The sequence below is a fragment of the Muntiacus reevesi genome, chromosome 18 (assembly GCF_963930625.1).
Source record: "Muntiacus reevesi chromosome 18, mMunRee1.1, whole genome shotgun sequence".
Taxonomy (NCBI): Eukaryota; Metazoa; Chordata; class Mammalia; order Artiodactyla; family Cervidae; genus Muntiacus; species Muntiacus reevesi.
Genome location: NC_089266.1, coordinates 24,936,522 through 24,961,776, shown reverse-complemented (window position 1 = coordinate 24,961,776; position 25,255 = coordinate 24,936,522). Strand labels below are relative to the sequence as shown.

The 25,255-nt window shown below is 40.7% G+C and overlaps 1 protein-coding gene and 1 non-coding gene across 2 annotated transcripts in view; one reads left to right on the top strand and one right to left on the bottom strand.

Moving 5' to 3' along the window:
• B4GALNT2 (beta-1,4-N-acetyl-galactosaminyltransferase 2 (SID blood group)) overlaps nucleotides 1–25,042 on the bottom strand; it is a 60,733-nt gene extending 35,691 nt beyond the window's left edge. The window contains exons 1-3 of the mRNA XM_065909031.1: nucleotides 24,912–25,042; nucleotides 3,119–3,319; nucleotides 1,714–1,851 (exon numbers count right to left, since the gene is read on the bottom strand). Of these exons, the coding sequence (XP_065765103.1) occupies nucleotides 1,714–1,851; nucleotides 3,119–3,319; nucleotides 24,912–24,925 (353 nt within the window). The 5' untranslated portion in view covers nucleotides 24,926–25,042. The remainder of the gene's footprint in view (nucleotides 1–1,713; nucleotides 1,852–3,118; nucleotides 3,320–24,911) is intronic.
• Nucleotides 17,249–17,379, top strand: LOC136150433 (small nucleolar RNA SNORA3/SNORA45 family). Its single transcript, XR_010659858.1, has one exon. It is a non-coding gene; the product is annotated as a small nucleolar RNA SNORA3/SNORA45 family (small nucleolar RNA).
• Nucleotides 25,043–25,255: the final 213 nt, after the last annotated feature.

Here is a 25,255-nt window from a genome sequence, read left to right as displayed (position 1 = left end):
CCCGCGCTCCGCAACGAGAAGGCACCACAAGGAGAAGTCAGAGCACTGCAACAGATAGCACCCGCTCAGCGAAAATAGAGAATGCCTACACGCAGTAAGCAAGACCCAGTGCAACCAAAATAAATCATAAACAAATAAACAAAAACTGTTCAATTCTTTGCATTACCCAGAAAGCAAAATGCACACTCCACCTGCTGGCTTACCACAGCTGTCACCAATGGCCTCTCTGGGCTCATACCTCCAGCCTCCCCTTGACACACTAGGCAAAACGGTCCGGGCCTGCTTTCCTGTCATGCAGCCATCAGGAAAGGCCTGTTTTCCTGTCATGTAACCCACCCTGGCTTTGGGCATTGTTAATTCTTCCTTCTGGAATGCTCTTTTATGGGGGATCATGATAAAAGATAACACAGATCAGAGTTCAATGTAACCTTCTTTCATTGTCCCATTAAACTTTATGCCATCGACCATGATATTTTCATTTACCTCCCAAAGCACTTATAACAATCTACTATTTAGGTTATTTATGTGTTGTTTCTTTTTGGCTATACTGCATGGCATGCAGGATGTGGTTTTAATTCCCAAACCAGGGGTCACACATTGCCCCTTAAAGTGGAAGGGTGGAGTTTTAATCACTGGACCATCAAGTAAGTCCCTCTTACTGTATCCTGTACTGCCCATGAAGAACTATAAGAACGATAATGTTAATAATCAACCAAGCAAAACAGTAGGCAATATTTTTGCAGTGCTTCTGTACGTCAGGCCCTTTATGAGTTGCTAGCTCTTTGCATGCGAACACAGTGTTCCTTACAAAAAACCTATTACAGTAATAAACTTATTACTGTAATAAACTGTTATAGTTTTTCATATGAAGATATGGAAGTTTGTGACGTTAAACAACTTGCCATCCAGCCTGTTCCAGAGTTCAAGTCCTTAAATGGTATTATTTATTACAGCAAGCTTTCCATTGTAACTCATAAATGATTCCTAGGGGGAAAACAGAGAAAACCTGTCCAGCCATTCTGTGCTCCCCTGGTTCTTGATTTCCCAACCTGGTCATCCTACCACTTATGGCTATGGGAAAGTACCAACATCTTTCCTACACATTCCCTCTTAACATAAGCCAGCCAGAATCCATTTCTTCTGTTTTCAACCAACAATCCTGGTCAACACATCCCAAAGGTTAACTCTGGGCTTTGCAAACAGCAGAGGGACAGTACATTCTCAACATATAAATGAATCAGACAGTGCAACCTGGTGAGACTAAAGGCTCTGATGGCCTGGGTGCGTGGAGGCTGTGCCACCAACACGGCGCTGATGTCTCAGTCTTTTCCCTCCTTTCCTCTTTCTTTATTATGAAATGCTTGAGACATGTCAAGTGTCTTGGGGGGTTTTTTGGTTTGTGTGCATGTTATTGGTCTCACAACGTAGCTCGCAGCCTCTTCATTCCCCAACCAGGGATCAAATCCAGGCCCCAGCAAGGAAAATGCTGAGTACTAACCACTAGACTGCTAGGGAATTTCCAAGTTTTGCAAATCTTCACTGAAGGACTATTTCCTCAGTTCTGTTTACTTGGTCTATTCTTAGTAGTTCTTTCCATGGACCCTGCAAGAGCGGGACTGCCTTTCTTCTCTCCCTGGCCCTACACCCTCAGGAGAGAGTGGGGAGAGCTTCCACACCACCTCAGGGCCCAAGAACCCCCGTGGTCTGCATTACCTCCTCTGAAAGTGTTCAAATTCAGCTTGTCTCCTCATTTTCACCGCAGGGAGGTCAGTCTGGGCATAGGCATTCTCAAAGTTATAGCTTTCCTGATGTTTCAAGGCTTCGCATTTGCACTGGTTTTTCGGGAAGAGCCTAAAAGAAGATGAGGACTAAGATCACAGACTGGGTGGGCTGGCGGGTGAACCGGGAGCCTGAAGTCTAACCCAGTGTGCTGTTCCCCCCAGACTCTCCTTTCTCACAACCACCATCCAGGTTGGGTTGAAACTCTAGAATCCCAGCAATAGCCATTCCCAAAGACACAGCGAGGAGAAGGGATAAGAAGGCCACCTCTCAAAACCAACTTATAGTGACCAAAGCAGACATGTGGCAGGAGGATGGATAGGAACTTGGGATTAACACACACACACTACTGTATATAAAACAGATAACCAACAGAGACCTACTGGATAGCATAGGGAAATCTACACTATATTCTGTAATAACCCACATGGGTAAAGAATCTGAAAAAGAATGAATATATGTACATGTATAACTGAATCACTTTGCTACACACCTGAAACTAACACATCATTTTCGGTCATTATACTCCAATAAATTGTTTTAAATAATAAAAAATAAATTTTGTAATCAAAAAAAAAAAAAAACCAAACCCTCTCTTGAATCATCTCCTGCACCAAACTTCTACTTAAGATCCCATAAGCCATGGCTAGTTCTCTGACCAGGGATTGAACCCAGGCTCAGCAGCGAAAACTCCAAGTCCTAACCACTGGGCTGGCAGGGAATTCCCTAAACTTATTTTTTTTTTAAATAATTTTCATTTATTTACTTTTGGTTCTTGCTGGGTCTTCACTGCTGTGCAGGCTTTCTCTAGTTGCGGTGCAGGGGCTTCTCACTGCGGTGTCTTCTCCTGCTGTGGAGCACGGGCTCTAGAGCACTGGCTCAGTAATTGTGGCATAGGCTTAGTTGCTCAGCGGCATGTGGGATCTTCCTAGAACCAGAGATCAAACCCTTGTCTCCTGCATCAGCAAGCGGATTCTTTACCACTGAGCCACCAGGGAAGCCCTCTCCAAACTGCTTTAAACGTGAGAGTTGCAATGGCATCTCAGCCCCACCCATCTGAAGAGGAAGCCAAAGGGACAGAAAGACCTCGCCTTTCCTGTAGTTTGGGTTAAATGGGCCCTCCAAAATCACAAGGGGCTTTGCTGGGTGTTGTAGGGAACAGAGTCTGTGCTCTGCAGACCAAGATCTTTTCTGGACCTGTAGTTTGGAATCACATTCACAATCAGCACAGGTGCAGGAAGGTAGGAAACTGGCTGTAAGGTAGGCACAATAGGACACTGTCAGCCACAGGAGGAGGGAGCGAGAGGTCAGACCAAGGGGGAATAACTGGCTATCTCACCAGATTCCATCGTGGGTAAACAGGCTCTTGATATGTTCCTCAGGGAGAAGCTTCAGCATTCCGGCAGCCAGACTAGGCTGAGGGAGTGGTGCTTTGTTGCTGCTGGATTCTGGATACAAGTACACACTTCTGAACATAAATAACACAATGCCCAGGGCCAAGAATAAGACCGACATCTTGAGGATCCACAGACATCTAGAGCTGTTAGGACACAAAAGAGCAAATGATGTGTAAATCTTTTTTCCTTGATTACAAGAAACATAAAAGGACCTGATTATATATAGATGGGAACAGTAACTGGAGGTCAATTAAACCTATATCTTCTACTACTTACCAAGAATGATTTCTGATAAACAGAAGAGGAAAGAATCAAGTTGCAACAGACACTCAGAAAAATCACAAATAAAAGAATGTGCCAAAGCCCAAGGTGGGGGGGAGGGGAAGAGTAAGGCTTGCAGTATTAATGTCAACATAGTTGAATTTGAGGCAAAAAAAAAAAAAATCAAATGGGCCAAAAAGATCACTTACTGTGATCACATGAGTGATCTACAAAAAAAGATACAGATCATGTAGTGGTCATGAACTGTATCCACTAGATAATAGCATTATTTACACAAAGAATGGCAGAATATGGGAGGAGAAAGATTACAAATCCAAATGGTCATGGATTCTAACATTCTCATGTCTAACACTCTAGCATCTCATTCCCTACCAAATCAAGTCTCAGAAATATATAAAGCAAGAAAGCAACTAATTTTTTTTTAATTTATGTATTTTATTTATTTTGGGTTACCACTAGGTCTCCATTGCTGCAGGACAACTTTCTCTAGTTGCGGGTTAGTGAGGAGTGAGGGCTACTCTTCATTGCAGTGTGTGAGTTTCTCATCGCGGTAGCTTCTCTTGTTTCAGGGCATGGGCTCTAGAGCTAGGGCTCAGTAGTTGCGGGTCCTGGACTCTACAGTACAGAACCAACAGTTATGGTGCACGGGCTTAGTCGCTTTGCGGCATGTGGAATCTTCCCGGACCAGGGACTGAAAACACATTCTCTGCATTGGCAGGCAGATTCCTATCCACTGTACCACCAGGAAAGTCTGCAGCTGCATTTTAGATCTCATATTCTGTTAAAGAGCTTTTAGGACATTTACAAAAGTTGGCCACTTATTTGAATACAAAGAAAACCACAATAAAGTAGAAATCATTTAGATTATACACTCCACACACTGACAAGTGCAATCAAAATGTAACCGATAGGGTTCCCGGGTGGCTCAGAGGTAAAGACTCTGCCTGCCAACGCAGGAGATACAGGTTCGATCCCTGGTCAGGGAAGATCCCACATGCCGTGAAGTAATTAAGCCCGTGCACCACATCTAGTGAGTCTACGCCCTACAGTCCAAGAGCCACAACTACTGAAGCCTGCATGCCCTAGAGCCTGTGCTCTGCAATAAGAGAAGCCACCACAGTGAGAAGCCCACACACTGCAAGGAACGGTAGCCCCTGCTCACTGCAACTAGAGAAAAGCCTGTGCAGCGAAGAAGACTCAGCACAGCCAAATACAAATAAATAAATATATAATTTAAATATAACCTATAATAATAGTAAGCCCCCTCTTCCACAACATGGAAAAAAAATCTTTAAGCTTGCCAAAGCAACAGTTTGAGTCAAGGACAGCATCAGAACAAAAATATAAGGATAATGAAGATACTACATACAAAACTATGGAATACACTAAAATTATGCTGAGTGGAAATTTTGAATTTAAATACAAATTTCTGATCACAAGACATAAAATTAATAAATTAAACAATCAAATAAGTTTGAAAATGGATAACAAAATGAATCTAACAAAGTAGAAACAAGAATCTAAGAACAATGCAAATGGAAAGTGGGAAATTAGAAAACATTTAAAATGGAATAATTATTAAACCCAAGCCCGGAGGAGACAACTTTTGAGATATCTGCCTACTTAATAACCTCCCTGCTCTAAGACTCTTTTCCTGCCTGACCCACAGAGGTCACTACCTATGAGCTAGTTGTATCACATGATTCTCCCCTGACCATTGACTGGTTGGATCAAAGGCAAACACATTAGAGCTGGGCCAATCAGCCAGAATTTCTTTTCCAGGAATTGGTAAGCAGGTATCAGCTAAATCTGGCCCCCTAAACTGAGAACAGAGAAAAGGAGAGAAGGAAGAGAAGATAGAATAGGTAAGAGACACAAGGAGAAGACTAGATCTTGAATACCTAGATGAAAGAGATGAACTAAACAGATCCATTAAGTGAAAAAAAAAAAACAACAAAAACAGGAAGTTGTCAAAGGCCTCAACAAAATCAGAAATCCATATTTCATAAGTAAGCAATTCCACGCCAATTTTACAAAAGCCAGTTTTACAGTGATGCAAGTATAAGTACTGAAGAATAATGCGGTAAGTATGCTGAACAAATATTAGCAAACAGAGTATAATGGTATCCTAAATGAAAGATTCATCACTAATAAATGAAGCTCTTCTAGGAGAGCAAGGATGATTCAATCTTATAGTGTGGCTAAACCACTCCAACTTCGTCCTAGGCCCACAGTCCTCTCTCTTTTCTTTTTTTTTTAAAGAATAACAATGTCATAAGTCCATTACACAATTTTCAACCTAACAGAAGGAAACAAATCAGGAAGAATAGGGGGATGTAGTCTTGCCCTTTTTGAGGGTTTGTTTCTTTTCCTTCGGCTAGCAGGAAATGAAACTGTGTGTCATTGAATAAAAACAAAACAAAAATGAGGAGAAAAAATTCTCTGGGTAAATGACTTTTATGGTATTCCATATAATTTTTTCTCCTTAAACTATTACCTGTTTCCCTTTCGGCAAGACTGAGCTCTAGCCTACTCACAAGAAGTGTGCTTAAGCCAGGGGAGTTTCCTATTAACTTTTCCCCTGGCCTTCATCTGACATGAAAACTGGAAGACTGCCTTTTGCTGATGTGAATGGTTAATGGTCATGAGAACCGCACTCCCCCCCCCACACACAAAGGGAGTGAAAAACATCCCTTTCCCATCAACATGGATGAGATTCTCCCTAGTAGTCAGATTTTATTTTCAGCTTTGGTCTTTTAAATCCCCTGTGCCCTTTTCTGCATCTTTGAATGCCTCTGGATCGTCTGCCAGCTCCTGCCCATGTGTAAGTCACCCACAATAAACTTCATAATTGCTCTTCATGTAGTTGCCTGCTTTGGTTTTGGGTCTCAAAGTTCCTTCTCAGTTAGGAGGATATTATTCAATATCTTCGCCTTCCAATAATTATACAATTTATTAATAAATTTCACCAAGTGGAAATTCAGGTCAGGAGAACTCCCAATATGACTTTATTGACAGATGATTTTAAAATCATTTAATAAAATTATCCATTCTCTTTTAAAATTTATTTACTTTTTCACTGAAGGATAATTGATTTACAGAATTTTGTTGGTTTCTGCCAAACATCAACATGAATCAGCTATAGGTATACATATGTCCTCTCCCTCTTGAACTCCCTCCGTTCTTTTTTTTAAATTTATTTATTTATTTTGCTGTACTGGGTCTTAGTTGCACACAGAATATTTAGTTGCAACATGCAAGCTTAGTTATAGCATGTGGACTCTTAGTTGCAGCATGTGGGATCTAGTTCCCTGACCAGGGCCCCCTGCACTGGAAGCATGGAGTCACACCCTCTGGACAACCAGGGAAGGCCCCCAACATCCATTCTTAATTTATTAAACATCCCTTATTTAAGAAAGGACCTAAAACAGCCTCCAAAGGCAACAGAAATAAAAACAAAAGTAAACAAACGGAACCTAATCAAACTTACAAGCTTTTGCACAACAAAGGAAACCATAAACAAAACAGAAAGACAACCTACAGACTAGGAGAAATATTTGCAAATCATGTGACCTACAAGAGCTTAATTTCCAAAATATAAAAACAGCTCATACAATTCAATAACAACAACAAAACCAAGACAACAAAAAAGCAAAACAAACAAAAAAGAACAATCAAAAAATGGGCAGAAGAGCTAAACAGACGTTTCTGCAAAAGACATACAGATGGCCAAGAGGCACATGAAAAGATGCTCACCAATGCTAATTATTAGAGAAATGCAAATCAAAACTGCAATGAGATAACACCTCACACCAGTCAGAGGGGCCATCACTAAAAAGTCTACAAATACTAAATGTTGGAGAGGGTGTAGAGAAAAGGGAACCCTCCTACACTGTTGGCGGGAATGTAAATTGGTGCAGTTACTAGACAGAACTGTATGGAGGTTCCTTAAGAAACTAAAAATAGGGACTTCCCTAGTGATCCGGTGGTTAAGAACCCAGTTTCCAAAAAAAAAAAAAAAAAAAAAAGAACCCAGTTTCCAATGCAGCGGACTCAGTTTGATCCCTGGTCGGGGAATTAAGATCCCACATAGTGCTGGGCTTAACTAAGCCCATGCAACACAACTCCTGAGCCTGCACGACACAACTAGAGAAAGCCCACATGCTGCAACAAAGACCCAGTACAGTCAAAAGTGAAAAAAGAGAGAGAAACTAAAAATATAGCTACCATATGATCCAGCAATCCCACTCCTGGGCATTTATCTACACAAAACTATAATTCAAAAATATATATGCACCCCTGTGTTCACAATAGCATTATTTACAACAGCCAAGACATGGAAGCAACCTAACTGTCCATGAATGGATAAAGGTCTGGTACACCTTTATACAACGAAATATTACTCAGCCATGAAAAGAAAATAATGCCATTTGCAGCAAATTGGATGGACCTAGAGATTATCATAGGGCTTCCCTGGTGGCTTAGAGGGTAAAGCGTCTCCCTGCAATGCAGGAGACCCGGGTTCAATCCCTGGGTCGGGAAGATCTCCTGGAGAAGGAAATGGCAACCCACTCTAGTACTCTTGCCTGGAAAATCCCATAGATGGAGGAGCCTCGGAGGCTACAGTCCTTGGGGTTGCAAAGAGTCAGACATGACTGAGCAACGACACGTTATAGAGATTATCATATTAAGCAAAGTCAAAAAGAGAAAGACAAACACCGTATTATATCACTTATATGTATAGTCTAAAATACAACACAAATGAACATATCTACAAAACAGAAACAGGCACAGAGAACAGACGTGGTTGCCAAGGGAGGGAGGGTAAGGGAGGGAAGAACTGGGAGTCTGGGATTAACAGATATACACTATTAGAATGGATAAACAACAAGGTCCTACCCTACAACACTGGGAACTCTAGTCCATATCTTGTGACAACCCATAATGGAAAAAAATATGAAAAAGTATATATAAAAATATGTATAACTGAATCACGCCGCTGCACACTAGAAACTGACACATAGTAAATCAACCATGCTCCAATAAATTTTTTTTTAAAGGGAAGAACCTGGAAGAAATGATACCACACTAATAATTATGAGCACATGTAACATCTGGATCTTGGTTTACACATAGCATTCCCCTCTAAAGAAAATCAGAGCCCCTTGCAGAAATAGCTGATTCTGGCTTTGGGTAAGGAAAATTCAAAGCAAGTCTAGAATATCCTGTGACGCCAGAAGGGAAGGGGGCTACCTAAGAAGACTACAGCTATATCCAAGAAAGAGGAGCCAGTTTAAAGGGTCTTCTACCAGCCATATTTGAGATAGTTGATACATCAACAAGAACAATAACTATAATTAACTACAACATATTAAATAAAATAAAACCCATAAAGTTAACGATACTCCAAGGGAAAAATGCAAGGGGTGATCAGGGTACTTAAAAAAAACTTTTTAATTATAGAAAAAAATCCCAAATACATACAAAAAATTAAAAAAGCAATAACATGAATTTTACTATACCTATTACCTACCTTCTACTCCTGGACAAAATCTGTTTCTTCACCTATTCCCTCACTTCTCAAATCATTTTGAAGAAAATCTTGACATCACATCATTTCATCAGTAAATATTCTATTTTTGAAGGGTAATGGGGCAGTTTTGTACTCAGATGAACCAAGCTGGAATTCCCTTCCCTGTGTAATGCCAGGTTAGGGATGACCACAGAGGTTTGCATGAGATTCAGAGGCAGGGCAGACGCTGGCAAGTTCCATCCACTTGGTCCTCTTTCCCTCAACTCTGTGTCCAGCCCTCCTTCCCAACAGCTGGCCCTGGTGACCAACTACCTCAAGTTCACTACAAGAACTTTTTCTGAGAACTCACAGTAGTGGTAACCATGAGGAACAAACAACCTTTCATATACTTTTCCAGCAAATCTCTTTGTGGCTGTACTCCAGAAAACAGATGTTTCTGAATTCTTCCCAGGTCCAGCTCATTCACCTATGATGATTGGTGACTTTTCTCTAATTTTTTTTTGGAACTCGTCCCAAAACTGTGTTAATTCCTATAATAAATTTCTTATTGTGCAATCCTCATTAAAGTTCTGCTTCTTTGCTTAAAGCTTGGGGGATTCAGATAAAGGTTCTTACACACACACACAGACACCATTATCAGCTAAAAACCTAACAATCAGTCTTTATTACCATCAAATGTGCAGAGTTCCCTTCTGTCTTTTTTCTTTTTTGTACAGACTGAAGTAAGTAGGAAAGAGAAAAACAAACATCGTATATTAAGGCATATATATGGAACCTAGAAAAATGGTACTGATGAACTTATTCGCAGGGCAGGAAGAGACTCAGACATAGAAAACAGACTTGTGGATACAGAGCGGAAGAAGAGGGTGGGACAAACTGAGACAGTAGCATTTGACATGTAGAGACAACCATGCATAAAAAAAATAGCTAGTGGGTATATAGCACAGGGAGTTCAGCTTGGCGCTCTGTGACAAGCTAGAGGGGTGGAGTGGGGGTGTGGTGGGATGGGGGGTCAGGCTGAAGAAGGAGGGGTACGTGTATACATGGAGCTGATTCACGTTGCTGTACACAGAAACTGATGATACTGTAAATCAATTATACTCCAATGAAAAATAGAATCAAAGCAGAATCTAAATAAGATCCACACATTGGTTGATATATTTCATCAGTTCCTTTTAATATATAGATTCCTCTGTATCTCTTCCTAGCAACTTACTTGTTTAAGGAACCATGGTGTTTATCCTACATTATTTGGATTTTCCACATCTGGACTGTGCTGATTTCCAGCCCCCCCCACCCCGCCCCCCTACCCGGCTAAGTTCCTTTGTTCCCTGAAATTTCTATAAATTTGTAGTTAGATCAAGAGGCTTGATCAGATCCAGGTTTGATTTCTGAGAAAATCCCTTCATAGGTGATGGTGTGCGCCCCTCCATCAGAGAGGCTAGGCACAGCATCTCTCTTTTGCGGAATGTTAGTAGGCATTTGATGACTGTCCAGATCACTGGTTCTGCGTATTCTGGGGCTCATGATCTCTATTCTTTAAAAAAATTGTTTTTGATGTGAACCATTTTTAAAGTTTTTATTGAATTTGTTACAATATTTCTTCTGCTTTATGTTTTGGGTTTTTAAGCCCTGAAGCATGTGGGATCTTAAAGCCTCCACCAGGGATCACACGCCCTGCACTGAAGGGCAAAATCTTAACCACTGTACTGTCAGGGAAGTCCTTGGACCTCTTTATAATCTTAAAAATTACTGAGGACTCCCAAAGGGCTTTTGTTTTTGTGGATTATATCTGTCAATATTTACCATTTTGGAAATTAAATTTGAGGAGTTTTTAAAAGTATGTATTAATTTAGAAATAACATAATAAGCCCATTAAAAGCTAACACAAATAACATGTTTTTATTAAAAATAATTACATTTTTCCAAACAAAAATTAGTGAGAAAATGGCATCATTTTACATTTTTGCCTATCTCTGTAATATTTAGTTTAATAGATAAAAATGAACCCTTATATTGTTTCTGCGTTCAATCTGTTACGTTGTTTGGTTGAAACTTGTGAGGAAAATATAGCCCCACACAGATATACAAGTGGAACAAAGATAATTGTGGATATTCATCTTTGATACCATGCCAAAAATCAAGAAGTCGTAGTTAAAAGGTTAGCAGCAACATGGAATCTGAAATTATATCAATGAACTTTTTTCATTGGTATGATTTGGACTTTGAATGGATCTTTTACCTACACTTGATTTTATAACACCATGCATCATTCATATGGAAAATACTGGTTCACTGAGCTATGCTGATCCCCCAAATGCATTTTTAATGCAATACAGAGAATTCATTCATTAATATCGACACCAGTCTCATCAGAAAGGTCTCTAAATAATAAGACTCTCAAACTCATTGCAGTAGAAATAAGTTTTACAAAGTTCTAATTTTTTGGAAAGCTTGAGTTTTATGATTGGTAACAAATACTACCAGTTGTTTTCTTCAAATGGACAAGATCACTTGGTTCATTTTTTTAAAAAGATATCTATCAAAAACAGAAGTCTGAATAACCAGCTTATTCTTCATTTTTATTCATTCTTTAAACAAAAAATATTTCAATTAAAAAGCAGCTAGTTCAACTTGATGACATAAAGCAAGATCCTCTATGATCTACCTCCTAGAGTAGTGGAAGTAAAACCAAAAATAAACAAGTGGGACCTAATTAAACTTAAAAGCTTTTGCACAGCAAAGGAAAGTATAAACAAGGTGAAGACAACTCTCAGAATGGGAGAAAATAACAGCAAATGAAACAACTGACAAGGGATTAATTTTCAAAATATACAAGCAGGCCATACAAGTCAATACCAGAAAAACAAACAACCCAATCAAAAAGTGGGGAAAAGACCAAAGAGACATTTCTCCAAAGACATACAGATGGCTAACAAACACATGAAAAGATGCTCAACGTTGCTCATTATTAGAGAAATGCAAATCAAAACTACAATGAGATATCACCTCACATCAGTCAGAACAGTTATAATCAAAAAGTCTACAAACAATAAATGAGGGAGAGGATGTGGAGAAAAGGGAATTCTCTTGCGCTGTTGGTGGGAATGTAAACTGATACAGCCACCATGGAAGACGGTGTGGAGGTTACTTTAAAAATCTAGGAATAAAACCACCATTTGACCCAGCAATTCCACCACCACTAGGCACATACCCTGAGGAAACCAAAACTGAAAAAGACAATGTACCCCAATGTTCATTGCAACGTTATTTACAACAGCTAGAACATGGAAGCAACATAGATGTCCATCAACAGATGAATGGATAAAGAAGCTATGGTACATATATGCAATGGAATATTCCTCAGCCATAAAAAGGAATGCATTAGAGTCAGTTCTAATGAGGTGGATGAACCTAGAGCCTATTTATAGAGTGAAGTACGTCAGAAAGAGAAAGATAAATATTGTATACTAACACATATATGTGGAATCTAGAAAAAAGGTACTGATGAATTTATTAGAAGGGCAGCAATGGAGAAAGAGAGAACAGACTTATGGACATGGCGGGGATGGGGAGGAGGGAGTGGATGAGATATATAGAGAGTGTAACATGGAAACTGACATTACCATATGTAAAACAGAGAAGCAATGGGAATTTGCTGTATATTCGGAACTCAAACAGGGGCTCTGTAACAACTTAGAGGGTGGGATGGGGAGGGAGGCTCAATAGGGAGAGGACATATATATACCTGTGGCTGATTCATATTGATATTTGGCAGAAAACAACAAAATTCTGTAAAGCAATTATCCTTCAATTAAAAAATAAATTTTTAAAAAGCGGTTATAAGAAAAAAAGCAGTTAGTTCAGCTTCCTGCTCAAATTGCACAAGCACTTTTTCTTGAGGCAATAACTGCACTTCAGTCTGTAGTAGGAACGTTTTACTGTTCATCAAAAGATATATTTAAAATTGTTTGCTTTTTCTTCATGCCACATGTTTTTTCTTCATTCCCCCACCAGGGACTGAACCCTCGCCCCCTGCAATGGAACTACAAAGCCTTAACCACTGGACTTCCAGGGAAGTCCAAAATTGGTATTAAAAAAAAAAAAAATCAATTGATTTAACCATTTCATCAAGGATATTCTGAAGTTTCCCCTGAGTGTGTGGGAAGAACGCAACTCCCACCAGTTCAAGTGAAGGTACCAGCAGCAGTTTTCCATCATTGCCCCTGCATCATCAGTGTCAAAGTCAGCAGAGTGAAAAAGGCAACTAGCATCTTAATACTATCATGAAATAGTTCTGACCTTACAGACTCCCTGAGGAGGTCACTGGGGCCCTCAGGAGTCTATGGCCCACAACTGAAGAAGCCCTGCTCTAGCCTTTTCTTCTACAGGGATGTCAGGGCTTTCTCTCCCTGAGTTTAGAAGCTCTTGATGTTCCTGTAACAGAGCAGGAAGAGCACAACCCTTAGCAGGTGGTCATTGCTGTGCCTAATTACTCTGTCCCCTGTTACTAGGCATCAGGGCTTGCTCAGCCATTGCTCCGAGCCTCAGTGGGCCCTGCCCACAAGCAACCAACCATCAATGAGTGACCATTAGTTGTCTTGCTCGGCTATTGGTCAGGGCCGCAGTGTGCCCCGCCCACTGGTACCTGTCAATGAGGGACCACTGGGGAGGTGACTGAGTCAACAGGCGGTGGCGATGGTGGCCATCTGGTGGAGAGTGACATAAGAGGCAGATTCAGGCCTTCTCCTGGAGGCCCGCCAGCTTACCCAGACTTGGGCCAGAAGGTGAGCTGGACAGCCCAGGGAACACTGGGGACTACGTCCTGTAGGGCTCCAGAGCTCTCACTAAGGCCCCTTCCACTAGCCTTGGCTCAGCCCTTGAGGCAGCAGTGAACCTCCCCCCATCTCTGTCTCTGCAACCTAACAGCAGTGGCCATCTGTGTGAGTTGCAGTCTGAGACCCCTGGTCTCCCCATGTGGGTGGCCTGAGCAAACGGAGGGCCAGTTGGGTTGGATGCCTGGCTCCCTCAGGGATGACAGCTGCGCAGGATGTGGGAACCTGGCCCTGAAAGAGCTGCCAGCTGAGATCTGCCTCCTCTTAGCCAGGACTGGGGCTTTGGGGTGAAAGTTGTGCCTTGGGACTTTGCCCTTTCTTGTCAGGATAGAGAATAACATTTATCTGGTAGAGATTTACAGGAACATGGCTACCTGACCATGACCAGACCTCAAGAACAAAGGATCGGACACGAAGTCTGCAACAACTAACCATGCCCATCCCTCACCTTTTGCTTTTAAAGGGACTTGCTGAAAGCTTTCAGTAACTTTGGGGTTCTTAGGGCATCAGCCACTCATCTCCTTGTATGAATCTGTAACAAATCTTTCTCTATTCCAAACTCTAATGTTGAATATTGATGGGCCTCACTGTGCATCAGGCATATGGACTTGCCATTTCAGTAACAATAGCTTTGACTATATGAACCTTTGTCGGTAAAGTGATGTCTCTGCTTTTCAAAATGCTGTCTAGGTTGGTCACAGTTTTTCTTCCAATGAGCAGGTGTCTTTTAGATTCATGACTGCAGTCACAGTCCGAAGTGATTCTGGAGCCCAAGAAAATAAAATCTGTCACTGCTTCCACTTTTCCCCCCCATCTATTTGCATGAAGTGATAGAACCAGGTGCCATGATATTAGTTTTCTGAATGTTGAATTTTAAGCCAACTTTTTCACTTTTCTCTTTCACCCCCATCAAGGGGCTCTTTAGTTCCTCTTCACTTTCTGCTGTTAGAGTGATATCATCTGCATATCTGACATTTTGATTATTTCCCCCAGCAATCTTAATTCTAGCTTGTGCTTCACCCAGCCCAGCATTTTGCATGATGTACTCTACATATAAGTTAAATAAGCACAATGACAATATATTGTCTTGATGTACTCTTTTCCCAATTTTGAACCAGTCCGCTCTTCCATGGATGGTTCTAACTGTTGCTTCTTGAGCAGCATACAGGTTTCTCAGGAGGCAGGTAATGTGGCCTGGTATTCCCATCTCTTTAAGAACTTTTCACAGTTTGTTGTGATTCACACAGTCAAAGAATTTAGGGTAGTCAATAAAGCAGAAGTATATATATTTTTTTAATTCCCCTTTATTCTATGATCCAACAGGTGTTTGCAATTGGTCTTTAGTTCCTTTGCCTTTTTTTTTCTTTTTTTTCCAATATTTATTTATTTTATTTATTTATTTGGCTGTTCCCAGCCCTTCGCAGAAGCATGTGGGATCACGTGACCAGACCACCAGGGATTGAACCCTGGCCTCCTGCATTGGGAGCACAGAGTCTTAGCCGCTGGACCACCAGGGAAGTCCCTCCTTTGCCTTTTCTAACCCCAGCTTGTACATCCGGAAGTTCTCAGTTCACGTACTGCTGAAGCCTAGCTTGAAGGATTTTGAGCATTATCTTGCTAGCGTGTAAAATGAGTGCAACTGTGTGGTAGTCTGAACATTCTTTGGTATTGCCTTTCTTTGGGATTGGAATGAAAACTGACCTTTTCCAGTCTTGTGGCCACTGCTGAGTTTTCCAAATCTTCTGACATATTGAGTGCAGCACTTTCACAGCATCATCTTTTAGGATTTGAAATAGCTCAGCTGGAATTCCATCACCTCCATTAGCTTTGTTCACAGTAATGCTCTCTAAGGCCCACTTGACATCACACTCCAGGATGTCTGGCTCTAGGGAGTGACCAGACCATCATGATTATCCAGGTCATTAAGACCTTTTTGTATAGTGCTTCTGTGTATCCTTACCACCTCTTCTTAATCGCTTCTGCTTCTGTTAGGTCCTTGTTGTTTCTGTCCTTTATTGTGCCCATCTTTGCATGAAATGTTCCCTTGTTATCTCCAATTTTCTCAAAGATAGCTCCAGTCTTTTCCATTCTATTGTTTTTCTCTATTTCTTTGCACCGTTCACTTAAGAATGTTTTCTTATCTCTTTGCTGTTCTCTGGAACTCTGCATTCACTTGGGTATATCTTTCCCTTTCTCCTTTGTCTTTTGCTTCCCAAACATAAAATTGGAGAATATAAAAAGACACAGAAATTAGAAATAAAAAAATAACAGCACTGAAAACTTAAGTGGATGAATTTAACAGGGAATTTGACAAGACTGGAAGATAGGTCAGACTATAACTGCCAAGGAGGGGGACAGATAAATTAGGAACTGGGATTAATAGATACACACTGTTATATATAAAATAGGTTAACAACAAGGATTTACTGTATAGCACAAGGAACTATATTCAGTATCTTGTAATAGCCTATAATGGAAAAGAATCTGAAAAAGAATAGATATATATGTATGCTAGTGCTAGTGCTAAGCTGCTTCAGTCGTGTCCAACTCTTTGCAACCCCATGGACTATAGCCCTCCAGGCTCCTCTGTCCATGAGATTCTCCAGGCAAGAATACTGGAGTGATTGCCATTTCTCGCTCCAGGGGATCTTCCCAACCCAGGGATTGAACCGCATCTCCTGTGTCTTCTGCATTAGCAGGTGTGTTCTTTACCACTAGAGCCAACTGGGAAGCCCATTACAGGCCCTTCATAACCTAATATCCAAGCTACCATTTTTAACCTAATCTGCACCTACTACCTCCAAACATTCTCACAGAGCTCTGCTATGACATTCGTAGCATACCAGTTTATCTACCTTGGGCTTTCTCTGATAGCTCAGTTGGTAAAGAATCTGCCTGCAATGCAGGAGACCTGGGTTCAATTCCTAGGTTGAGAAGATCTCCTGGAAAAAGGAAAGGCTACCCAACTCCAGTATGCTGACCTAGAGAATTCCATGAACTGTATAGTCCATGGGGTTGCAAAGAGTCGGTCATGACTGAGCAACTTTCACTTCACTTGTCTACCTTATTGGTTTTCCAGCTCTACTTCTTTATGTATGTATATGTATAACTGAATCACTTTGCTGAAACATTGTAAATCAACTATATTTCAATAAAAAAAATAAAATAACTGCCAAAATGGATAACAGAGGAACAAAATATCTCAAATTACTAAAAGAATCAAAGACACAGAGGATATTTGAGTGAATATTCAAGTACTAGAGAAGAGGGACTGGGGCAGAGGAATACTTGAAGAAAAATGACTGAAAATTTCCAAAACTAATGAAGGAGCTTTTGTGAAGTTCTATTTAAGCCACAAGGAAGAACATTAAAAATAAATGCACACCAAAAAGCATTATAGTAAAAATTAAAACACAAGGAGATTCAGGGCTAGAGTCACGTTTGGGTATCAGCTACTGCCTGAGTGCAGTGGAGTCCTCCAAAAGTAACTGCTGACCTTAGTCACTGGCTGTGGCCCTCACGACATAAGTCAGTCAGCAAGCTAGTGACAGGCATCAGGCTGACCATGCATGCCCACAAATTAGGGGGAGGTTTGGTTTAGGGGACCTGTTACAGGAGTAACAGCGTAGAAGCTATCAAGGGACTTGAATTCTAGTCTTGGCACTGCCTCTGACCTTCTCAGTGACTGACTCGGTTTCCATGAAAAAACTAGTCTTTTCCACTTGATCGATTTGGTGGCTTTTTAAAGATTTGTTTTATTTGACAAGTGGAGACCCTGCTATGTCACTCTTTTGCACGAGTGAACAACTTACACTGTAATGGGGCAGATGGACTGTGAAGAGGATAAACATAGCTTTCTAATCATAGTGAAGTAATGAAAATGGTTGCCTTCTCTCCCCAGTCACGCAAAATTGGTGAGGCATTACTACTTAAAGAGGAACCAGAGCTTCTGCCCAACTGTCAACCTTGATAAAGCGTGGGTCTCAGTCAGTGAGGAGACACAGGTCAACGCTGCCAAGAACAAGGCTGGGGTGAATCCTAGCATGGGTGCGGTGCGATTGAGCTAATCGGAAGTTCTGGGGAAGGGGAAGTTCCCAAAGCAGCCTGTCGTGAAGACCACATTCTTCAGTAGAAGAGCAGAGGAGATTTAAGGTGTGGGTGGGGCTTTTGTCGTGGTAGCTTGAAGCCACGTGGTGGGAGATGCATAAAGTTAAACAAGTGCTTTTCAAAAAACAAATAAAATACAAGAAGATAATCTTAAAAGTAGTCATAAAAGATTACCTTTAAAAGAAGTTGCTAGTTAATTTTCCAACAGAATATATGAGAAGCCAGAGATACTGAAATATCTTTACTATCACCAGGACTATTCAAAAATGAAGGTGCCCAGAAAGGTGTTTCTAGACAAGCAACATTTGAGGGAACTGATCACCAGCATACTTGTACGAAAATAACTACTAGATTACTCCAGAAGGAAGACCATAAAGAAATAAAGAAGAGAAATAAAACTGTAAAGTGGATGAGTCTAGATGACTACTGACTATATAAAATAATACTGCTTTGTTTAGTAACAGTAAGAAACAATAAAAAAATCATAAAACACAACAGAACCAAAAAAGGGTAAAGTAATGACACGTAAGTCAGGAAAGGAATAAACAGACTAAACGTGTTCCAAGGTCTTTACATTTCCCTGGGAAGAAGATTTAAAAAACCAAGTAAGGACTTCCCCGGTGGTCCAGCAGTTAAGACTCTGCTCTTCCAATTCAGGCAGCATGAATTTGATCACTGGTTAGGGAACTAAGATCCCACATACCACGTGGCACAGCCAAAAAATGAAAATAAATAAAATAAGAATTAAATAATTTTTAAAAACAACATTTTAGACTTTGATAGGTCAAGAACCTTATAATCTATAGTATAACTACTGCAGAAATAAAATATAAATAGTAAAGCTAATAGACAGGAAAATGGGATAATAGAAGAAAAAAATCAATTCCAAAAGTGTAGAGAAAAGAAGAATATAGACCAGGCAGAACAAATAGAAAGCACTCACTGAGATGTTAGATTTAAACCAACTATATCAATAATTGTTACTATTCAGTCACTAAATCGGTTCAACTCTTTGTGACCCCCATGGACTGCACCATTCCAGGTTTCTCTGTCCTCCACTACTCCCCAAGTTTGCTCAAATTCATGTTCATTGAATCAGAGATGCTATCTAACCATCTCATCCAATAATTATACAAATTGATTAAATGTTCCAATTAAAACATAAGGTAATCAGAATAGATGGAAAAAAGAAACCCAAATATATGTGGTTTGCAAGAGATACATCAAAACAAAATGATATAGAAATGTTGAGTAAAAAGGAAGATAAATATACTAAATGTAACCAAGATAAAGTTGCTATCTCTATATTAATATTAAAGTTGACTCAATTAATATCAAGTGAAGTCTACTTCATTTGATATTAATATAGAGATATCAAGCAAAACCACAAACAGAGGAATACCTCAAGCTATAAAATACTCAGCTCACAGAAAGAGATAACAATTCTTTATTCTAATAACATACCCTTAAAATATATGAGGCAAAATACTGAAAGAATTACAAGGAGAAACAGACATATTAACAATCATGGTGAGAGAGATTTTAACCTGATCAACAAAGCAATCAAAAAATTAATAAGCGTTTAGATGATTTGAAGCAGACAATCAGCAAACTTAATATAAATGGACTATATAAAGCCTTACATGTAATGACTGCAGAACATGAATTTATTCCAAACATACACAGAACATTTACAAAAACTGAAAATATGCTCAGTCATAAAACAAGTGTCCAAAATTTCAAAGAATTTCAGTAATATAGAGTATATTTTCCAATCCTAATGCAATTAAGTTGGCAGTGAATAACAAAAAGATAACTAGAAAATCCTTGCTTTTAAAAATTCAGAAATGCACTTCTAAATAACCATGGATCAAAGAAAAAAAATCACGATGGAAATTAACATTTGTTTGAATTACATGACAGTGAAAATACCACAAGTCAACACCACTGGAAAGCAGCTAAAAAGCAATACTCACAAAGAAATTTATGGCTTTGAATATCTCTATTAGAAAAGAAGAAAATCTGAGAGTCAGGAAGTCAAGCATCTACCTCAGAAATTAGAAAAGGATCAGTAAATTAGGCTCAAAATAAAGTAGAAGAAGAAAATAATAAGTATGAGAGCAGAAAATAATGAAATAGGAAACATATACTTTAAAGAATCATAGAAGCCAAAAGCTGTTTTACTTTAAAAGTGAAAGGGGAAGTGTTAGTTCTACTCTTTGTGACCCCCATGGACTGTAGCCCACCAGACTCCTCTGTCCATGGGATTCTCCAGGCAAGAATAGTGGAGTGTGTTGCCATTCCCTTCTCCAGGGGATCTTCCCTGGATCGAACCTGGGTTTCCTGCACTGCAGGTGGATTCTTTACCATCTGAGCCACCAGGGAAGCTCTTATAAAAGTAATAAGCTCTGTAGTGAACAGAGTGAAGTAAGTCAGAAAGATAAAGAACATTACAGTATACTAACACATATATACGGAATTTAGATAGATGGTGGCGATAACCCTATATGCAAAACAGAAAAAGAGACACAGAAATACAGAACAGACTTTTGAACTCTGGGGGAGAACGTGAGGGTGGGATGTTTTGAAAGAACAGCATGTATATTATCTATGGTGAAACGGACCACCAGCCCAGGTGGGATACATGAGTCAGGTGCTCGGGCCTGGTGCACTGGGAGGACCCTGAGGAGTCGGGTGGGGAGGGAGGTGGGAGGGGGGATCGGGATGGGGAATACGTGTAACTATATGGCTGATTCATGTCAATGTATGACAAAACCCACTGAAATGTTGTAAAGTGATTGGCCTCCAACTAATAAAATAATATTAAAAAAAATAAATAAATAAAAAAAATAAAAATAAAAATAAAAAAAAAAAAAAAAAAAAAAAAGTAATAAGCTCATTGAAAGGAATTAAGATAAAAACAAGAGCAGGCACAAATCACCAAAGTCAGGAATGTCGGGAGCATCACTTGAAACTTAAGGCTATTAAGGAAGTAATAAGAGAATATAAATGAGTAATTTTGTGACACTAAACTTGAAAACTTAGAGGAAATAAGCAAGTTTTTAGAGAAGAATACAGCTTTAAAAAACTGACACAAGGGAAAACAGAAAACTCTGAATAATTCTATAAGCCAAATTTTCATTTTCAGTTGATTTCCTATTCTTTCAAAGAATAGGAAAAAAACTACAACTTACGAAACAGCATAAACATTTCACCAAAACCTTACAAAGATATAAGAAAGAAAGAGGGACTTTCCTGGTGGTCCCGTGGCTAACACTCTAAGCTCCCAATGCAGGAGACCCAAGTCTGATCCCTGGTGGGGGAATGAGATTCCACACGCCACAACTAAGAGCTCTAATGTCACAACTAAGGCCCAGAGCAGCCTAATAAATAAAAACAAACATTAAAAAATTTTTTTAAAAGAAAAAAATCACAGCCAGTCTCATTCACGGAAATAAATGCCAAAGTCCCGTGGCAGCCAGTCTCCGGGGTGGCCCTTGGATGGTCTCAGCTCCAAGTAGTCACACCTTTGTGTAGCCCTTTCCACCCTGGCCAATAACAGCACAGAGTGGAAGAAGCCCCTTTCCACACGAGTCTGGGTGGCCAATATGAAAACAACATAGATCACTTCTGATACTGCTAATAAAAGGCTCTGTGACTATCACCTTGGTGACACATTCTCAGAGGATCTGCTCTGGAAAAGCCCACTGCTATGCTGTGAGTTGCCCATGCAGAGCCACGTGGAGAGGAACTAAAGTCCCCAGCCAACAGGTACTCGAGTGAGCTAGCAAGTGGATCCAGCCATCAACCCCAGTAGAGTCTTCAACTCATCACAGTAATTCCATTAAAATGTGCTATGTTTCCACTGGATAGGTTTATGATTATTATTTTTAGTGACTTTATGTATTTTTAGATTTTTCACAGCTTTAATTTTTAATGTGGTGATAGAAACAATCCACCTAAACAAAAGTTCTCTGGGGTCCTCAATAATTTCTAAGAGTTAAAAGGGTCCTGAGACCAAAAAGACCGAGAACTGCTAATCTAAGTTCTAAGCAACTACTATGGTTCTTGATAATATAGATGAGCTTTTACAAGGACTTACAGTACAATACTGGAGAAGGAAATGGCAACCCACTCCAGTATTCTTGCCTGGAGAATCCCAGGGATGGAGGAGCCTGGTGGGCTGCCGTCTATGGGGTCGCACAGAGTCAGACACGACTGAAGTGACTTAGCAGCAGCAGCATTAGCATAGTACAATACAGGGAATATAGCCAGTATTTTATAATAAATATAAGTGGAATATAACCTTAAAAATCCATCAGTCACTACAGAAAAGACCCTGATACTGGGGAAGATTGAAGGCAGGAGCAGAAGCAGATGACAGAGGATGAGATGGTTGGATGGCATCACCGACTCAATGGACATGAGTCCAGCAAACTCTGGGAGGTGGTGAAGGACAGGGAAGCCTGGCGTGCTGCGTCCCTGGGGTGGGAAAGAGTCAGACACCGCTGAGGAACTGAACAACTAAATGGTGCACACTTGAAACTCATTGTACATCAACTATATCTCAATAAAAATTTTAATACAATAATAATACAGATGAGCTTCAAATTAGCACATTACTTATCCTTTAATAAAAGTTATATTCTATATGCAAGTTAATCTGAAGAACTCACAGGCACAGCTGGTTCCCAACACATACCTGGCTCAGCTACATAGATTCCTTTCAGGAGTAAACATGCAATCAGAATAAGTATTGAGAATTACTCAAGCCCATTTCTTCATTTAAGCAACAGACGTAAAATAGACACTAATAGCACAATGATTTTAAAGACGCAACCAAACATCTGGTTACTTCTATCTTTAGTGGTGACCACTTGAGCTTTTCATTTGTGTTTAAAATTTAAAATAGTAAAAACAGTGCAAACTGCCAAGTATATTTTGTTTGGTATGAATTTACCAATTATGAATTAATTCATATATAAACTATTTTACCCAATTAGAATATCTTTAAAGATTGCAGTTTATTTTTAATTGTATGCAAATGAAAAGAAGGCAAGACAATAGTAATTATCATTGGTATAATATATTATTACTGAAGATAATTCTGTCCTGTAGAGAAGGGTATTAAAAAATGATCAACTGATGATGTCAAATATGCTAGAGTCATAACTTCTCCAAGAGGTCAGGACAGTTGTATTCCCCATACCTGGTATAACGCCTCTCACATAGTAGGATTATCAAACTTTTGTGGAATGAAATGCTATGAATAAAATGTCCCACACAATCAAAAAAGTACTTACTATCCTCAGAGTTAGATTCCAACCTGCTCCTTTCAATGTAGCCATTAGACAACCTTTATTCTCCATTTCCACAGCTGTAGCTTGGACATGATACTTCAAAGAGTGCTGAGGTGAACTCTAGTGGTACAATCTAGAGCAGGGCCTATTCATAACAAATAAGTGCTCCACAGTGGATGAAAGGAATTTACCGACCAACATTTTCTGAGTTTTACTTACTGCATGCTACTATAGTGATTGTTTCTTGGGTAGGTAGGGTGTGTTGGAGTGAACTATCCTATCACAGAGGGACAAAAATCAGAAATATCTATTTCAGAGTCAGGTATTTTTTTTTAATAAAAAGAAAACTAAAAAGGCAAAAAAAAAGGTTAAAGGAAAGTTTTTTCTTAAGAAACTTTAGTTCCCCAAGGCCACACGAGTCAGCAGCCTTACTATCACAGAGATATAAACATAGCAAAAATATCAGGCAAAACCCAGACCTTTTGTTCACAATTCAGAGGTCCGTATGTGAACGGAAAGTCAAGTTTGTTGAGGACTTGCCAGCTTTAAATTCCTTGGCACTAGTTGGGAGCCTGGGGGCTGGGTTCTTTCTCACTCACCAAGGAATGTGGGATGAGGGAAGTCTCTGGCTAAGGCAGGGGAGAGGTCTTTCTGCGACGAAAGGGCTACCTCCTTCCCTCGCTCAGCCACAAAAGTGAAAGTGAAAGTGTTAGTCACTCAGTTGTGTCCGACTTCTTGTGACCCCCATGGACAAGGCTCCTCTGTCCATGGGATTCCCCAGGCAAGAATACTGGAGTGGGTAGCCATTCCCTTCTCCAGGGAATTTTCCACACCCAGAGATCGAACCTGGGTCTCCCGCATTGCAAGCGGATCCTTTACCATCCGAGCCACCAGGGAAGCCCTTACAAACTGCGCTTCATGTTAATGCCCATAAAACATCATCCCACCAACACGTTTTTGCATCGCTGGGAGACGCCTTCCTTGTTAGCATTAAATGATCGTTTTAGTTTAGAAAAATACAAAGAAAGTAAACTTTGGGGATAAAAAGGCACAAATTGTATTTCTGATCCTTCTTCCAGGTTTATAAAAACTAAATGAGCCCTCCAAGTCTATTTTTCCCCTGTTAATTATTACGCTCGTCCTTAGAGGATTTAGTTCCAGAACCACAAAACAAACATTTACTACTGCCTCGAGACTGTCGCCTGGACCTGAGAACCGACTTTTCAAAACCCCAGGCTGTCTTCTGAAGCTGCGTAAGGGACGCAGCGGCAGTTTCCGACTGCCCAGAGCCGGCGGTTGCCGCGCCGGGGTCCCACACCCCGGGGACCCACACCTCCAGCCCTGTTCAGAGCCTCCGGGTTCCAGGCCGCCACGTACGCTCGGCAACACCGTGCTACGCACTCCAGGCTCGAGAAGCAACCTCCATGTCAAATTTTCCATTTCCACCTCTAAAACCAGTGTTTCCCGGAGCGCAGCGGTCGAGAACAAGCAAGGGTTCTCATCGGCGTCCCCAGGCACTGTCTCCTAGCAGCCCCACCTAGGTAGAGGGCGGAGTGGACTTAATTTAGAGACCGGCTGCCCGCTTCCAAGACCCTGGCGTCCGCGGACCCGGCACTTGGCCGCTCCACGAAGGCGCGTCAGGTTGGCCAAGACTGACCTCTGCTCCAGAGACACTCACCAGAACGAAGTCATCACGAATCCCGCCGCCTCGGACGCCCTGGGCTGGTGGAGCCGGGAAGCCTCCCAGCCGATTGTCCAGCCCTAGGCACCAACCCGGGGTAGAGGAAGCCGCGAGAGCTTGGGTCGAACCCGCCCACTTAACCACAACCCCCGCCCATCTCTCGGGTCTTGTCCAGAGCACAGCTTGGCGCCAGGGCGTCCCAGCATCTTAGTGGTCTTTGGGAGACAGTTGAACCTTTTAGGATCTTAGATCCCCGATCAGGGATGGAACTCTATGTCTTTTTCAACGGAAGCTCCAAAGTCCTAACCACTGGCTGCTGCTGCTGCTGCTAAGTCGCTTCA